Here is a 5,251-nt window from a genome sequence, read left to right on the forward strand (position 1 = left end):
GGACCTGCCTCACATCATACCCATAATGGAAGATACATGTGTCAATGCATGCATGCGCAATCTCCATTATGCAACATCTACGCAAGACATCATCAGCATGATCTAACTGTGTTTGTTCCTCCGCTAGTATCTTCTGATGAGCTGGCCTCGGAGAATCTCCTGGAGCAGCATGCATCATGTACGGATGTGACACTCTGAAGAACCTTCTGATATGCTTGTTGATGTAGCTCTAGTCGTTCTCACCTATGGTATTATGTGCCTCCTTTGGTATTATATGACTCTTATAATCATCAAACATGTAATTTATCTGTCTATGTATCAAAGCAGAAGGAGCAGAGACAACATGGTGTCTAAGAATGGTCTGAGTGTAGCCGAATTTCCGTATGACATGCTCGGGCAGATGAGGAGCAGTGAGATGCAACCATCTAGAGTATAGCACTATCTCATCAAATGAATGCATCTCACGGTGATCAACATAGTTGTTGAAATGCATGTCATCGGCAACCAAGCAGTCAAGATGGACTCTGAAAGACTCAGTCGCTTGGTTCCCTCGGAGTGGGGAAAAAGAAGTAGCACACGACATATCCTCAGTGTAAGTTAGAACACTCTCTCAGCTGGAGATGCACGGGAAGTGCTAGAGGATCCAAGCCTGAAATGAAAAGTTTAAAACACACGAATTATCAGTGCTAGCTTTGCAAAGATGAAATAAAAACGACAAAGAAACATTCAAAGACCAATAATTATTATCGTTAGTAGTGTGACGCTACTTGTGAACTGCTTCGTCTTCCACATACAACCCTCACTCAACTTCGAGTACAGGTAGACCAAACAAGCGACCCCTCAGTTGTACTCATGGATCCGCTCAAAATCCTCGAAGTACCGTAGGTAGACGACATTTGTATAAGTGGCACTGTTGGCCACAAAAATCGAAGTGTCGTCCAAATATATAAGGTATGCTCTCATAGCATGCGATCCGTGGAACGTCACCCGCTCATCATCACCTGTAGCCTGTTGTGTTCTCAGGATCTCATTTGTATATATCTTTTTCAGGTATTCAAACCTAGCATGAGCACTCCTGGTTTTATCCAACTCCTCATTCGCCTCCCTTGGGTCAGCCCCTAGATAATCTACCATCATCTCGAGTGTCTCGTCTTTGGTAATCCTCTCATGATCTAAAAGTCTTCCCCTGATCAGATGTAGCAAACACGAGACATCGTCGAGTGTGATAGACATATCACCATGCGTGAGATGAAATGACGAGGTCTCCGAGTACCATCTCTCCACAAATGCATTAATTTTAATTGGAAACTTTCATCTAAAGACTAAAAAAATTAATTTTAACTTGGAACTTTTAGCTTTTAAATTTTAATTAATTTTTATGATAAAAATTATTATTCAATTCATCTTACATAAATATATTTAAACATAGATCACTTAATATTCCAGTTACTTTTAAATAAAATCAATTTTACAAAATCAATTTTTATCAATGCAGAACCATGCATCCAATAAGTGGAATCCAGTTAAACATTTGGGAATATCCTACATGCTTTGGCATCTTTATTTTGAAAATCATAAAGAGGAGGAGGGTTAGGAATATTCTGTAATGGTGTGTTGCATCATCTTATTACTAGAAAAATAAATAAATGGAAACCTTTGATACACTCTCAACCAATCACAAATCTAATATGGATTCGCATTACTAACCCAAAGCCAAAAAATTATGAACATCAATTGCAATAAATAACTCCCAAACGCACGCAATAAATTCACCAGTATACATTTCCTCATTCAGTATATATTTTGACAAACATTAGAGATCAAGACAAATAAAAATGAACATCTAACCCACACTACTGAGATACAAAACAGAATTTGCAATTTGTCCTTGCTTTTACCATTGCTAATAAAAATAGCTGCTGGCTAATCATTGAGGGACACTTCTATGTTGGCATCAAACAATCACAGAACTCCCTACTCAACATTCACAACCGGTAGATCTTTGCTGTCGTCCACCATTGCCCACATCGATTGTGTCGGGCAGATACCTGGTATAATCAACAAAAGCCACCTTAAAGATATGACAATTTTATATAAAAGCAAGTGACATGGCAAAATTATGAGACTATAAGAAATTTGTCTCGATTGGATTTTAGTTATGTATCGAATTAAGATACGATTGCATGTATTGCAAGATACTGAATCATGATAACCATGCTTTTGATGAGTAAAGATGAAGCTTTAAAAGTAAGAAATTGTAAATAATATACTAATGATTAAGGATTTAGTTACTCTATCCCAACTGTTGATGAGAAAATCAGTGATTGGAATTCAAACACATCCATGATTTGTAATGCATGTGTCCGTAAAATCAATAACTGATTTTCTCATCAACAGTTGAGATTACTTTACCCTCTGAAGTAAATTACTCATTTTAGAGGTGCCAAATCCAACGAAGAATGGCATGCATAAAGAAAAACCCGGTTCAAGAAAACTCACATTTCTTCTTCAGGTTCATTCTTGAGTGCGTTTTTAGCTATACACTGGAAAGCAGCTTCAACATTAAATCCTTCTTTTGCAGAGGTCTCAAAGTATGGTATGTTTCCCTTTGAAGCACACCATGCCTTTGCTTTCTTCTCAGAAATCTGCAAAAAAAGAGATAGTCATGTCACATCTTCTGGAAGCTGTAGAAGAAAATTTAGAGATAGTTTGATTTAAGAGAACATGTTTTGCTTTTGTTTTGTTTAAGAAAATGTGATATCTATATAACATTTTCTAAAATCATAAGAGTAACTTACAACTCTACTGTTCCCACCATCAACATCTATTTTGTTTCCCAACACAACAAACGGGAAGTTTTCGGGGTCAGATGGACTAGCCTGAAAATCAAAAAAATCCAAGAGTTTCTTGATGTTCTTTAGTAAAAGAGATGTGAAAATACAACAAAGCTTAGTATTGATTTGAGTTTAACAGAGTCACAGGGTCAGTGTAAAATAGTTTAACAGTGACATCCAATGAGAACTCGTGATATGGCTGCGTAAGACCACTTTGTAACTGCAATTTAGAAGTAACTGCAAAATGCTGAATTCTCATTGGATGTTGTGTAAAACTAGTTTACATTGGCAGCGCATATCCCCTTTTCTCTAATGATTAAACAAAATTACCTGAATGAGAAACTCTTCTCTCCAATGGTTAAGGTTTTCAAAAGATTTCAGGACATTAACATCATAAACTAGGACGCAGCAATCAGCACCGCGGTAGAAAGCTACACCAAGACTCTGAAACCGCTCTTGACCAGCAGTATCCCATATCTGCGTGTACAATAGAAATACAAAAATTATAAATACATGTTATTTACATCAGAGAAGATTTCAATCTTAGACAAATTAATTTATATCATACATTAAATCTGAGAATATCATTGCAAAAAAGATACAACCAAACATACATTGATATTTCATCATGTAGAAAGTGAACTAGTTGCAACCATCATCAAATATCATGCATAATGGACGTCATTTAATAGTTCATACACATAATGACATTAATTTTACGACAAAAAACTAGGATATTTCTTTGCATTCACTTGCCTAACCTTGACAATAATATGTTAGTATTGACAACAAATCCTAATCTGATAGTTTTCCCATCAAAGCAGAAGAGGTGGACAAAATTCATAACTCTCTATTCATGAAATCTGAAGAACAAAACCTTTTGTAACTGGAAATAAAAACATATCAGCCGAATTTGAAGCAGCAAACAAACTAATAGGTTGGTTAGCTCTTCAAAAAGACAATGATTACTTATTTCAATTCCCAAAACTAAAGAGCTCCCAGCTAGAAGCACAATATGCAAAACTGGATTTGGATCTGCTGAAGGTTTAATCGGATGAAGATCTCTGCCATTTCCATTGAGGAAAAATCGATCCTTTCACATCAGTGCTTACGGCAGCGAAGGAGAACATCCACAAAGTTATGATGGTATGCGACGAGTAGGAGTTACCAGCAACTCCAAATACAGGGCTTACAAGATAGGGGTTTGGGCTCAATTGTTTTGTTAGAGAGAATAAATTTCCGAAAAACTCTTATAAACATGTTTTGAAATTTTTGATAAACATCCAATCTATTTCAAAAATGCATTTCCAAAAACTTCCATAATATCTTCTCTAATGTTTATTTAACTATATTACCAGGGGAAATGGAAACCAAGAACACGGGTCTTAAGCGATCACGCATGGCTTCTCTAAGCTAAATTTCACCTTAGATTATATAAAAAGTGGCAATGAAATCTATCAAATTGTGTTTTTGCATATCTCACCTGCAATGTGAACAACCTATCTTCAAATTGAACTTCTTTGGTGAGAAAATCAGCACCAATGGTAGCCTTATACTGATTACTAAACTTCCGATTCACATACCTAAATGCAAATCAATAAAAACAAAACAATCATGATCATGCAAATCAATAAAAAAAATTGTCAAACATTTCAAGAAATTACTAATCAAAATCCAAGATTTCTACATACTGATTCATCAATGATGTTTTACCAACCCTGCAAAACACAAATTAAAAAAAAAAAAGTCAATAAATTTGCCTCTAAAATTGATGATAGGAAGAAAATTGCAAATCTGTTGAATCTATAACATAAAAAAGTAATTTTTCACAATAAATATCCAAAATGCTCATTAATAGTTTCTATTTTTCCTAATAATTCCCTTTTAAGCAAGAATCGATTAATGAAAATTGGGAATTTGAATTAAGAAGAAGGAGGAGGAGAATATTACCCGCTATCTCCAAGGATTATGACTTTTAACAACATGCGGCGGCGAGAAGCCATGGAAGATCAAAATCAAAATCTTGTGAAAAAAAGAAAGAGGAAGAAAATTGGATTGGAACAGAGAGAATTGTGATGTTGTTGAGATTTTTGCGCAAGAAAAGTAAGTTTTGAAAGACAGATGGAGGAAGACTGAATTTGTACTTACCTACGAAACAATGAATGCTACTCCAATCACTCTTTTATTTCCCAAATTGCCCTCACTTGTTACTATGTTTCTATAAGTTTAATGTATTGTTTGATAAATTAAATTTTGAATGACTTTTAAGTGAAGTTTCCATGCTTGATTATTTCTAATTTTCTTTTTACATCTCTCATCGTTTGATTTTTTTTAAATAACCAACTATTTCAATTTAATTTCTTAAATAATAAAAATAAACATGTTTCATGCATACGTTTAAAGTATGCGTCAGTTAG

The 5,251-nt window shown here is 34.9% G+C and overlaps 1 protein-coding gene across 1 annotated transcript; it reads right to left on the reverse strand.

The window, feature by feature from the left end:
* Positions 1-1,721: 1,721 nt before the first annotated feature.
* On the reverse strand, positions 1,722-5,012 carry LOC127110502 (ras-related protein Rab7). Its single transcript, XM_051046103.1, has 7 exons — positions 4,785-5,012; positions 4,526-4,552; positions 4,318-4,417; positions 3,165-3,311; positions 2,799-2,879; positions 2,500-2,645; positions 1,722-2,048 (listed from the first exon to the last, which is right to left on the reverse strand). The coding sequence occupies exons 1-7, from the start codon at positions 4,835-4,837 to the stop codon at positions 1,979-1,981; spliced, it is 624 nt and encodes a 207-aa protein (XP_050902060.1). The 5' UTR covers positions 4,838-5,012; the 3' UTR covers positions 1,722-1,978.
* Between the last annotated feature and the right edge of the window lie 239 nt (positions 5,013-5,251).

This window comes from Lathyrus oleraceus, unplaced genomic scaffold (genome assembly GCF_024323335.1).
Source record: "Lathyrus oleraceus cultivar Zhongwan6 unplaced genomic scaffold, CAAS_Psat_ZW6_1.0 chrUn0001, whole genome shotgun sequence".
Classification (NCBI taxonomy): domain Eukaryota; kingdom Viridiplantae; phylum Streptophyta; class Magnoliopsida; order Fabales; family Fabaceae; genus Lathyrus; species Lathyrus oleraceus.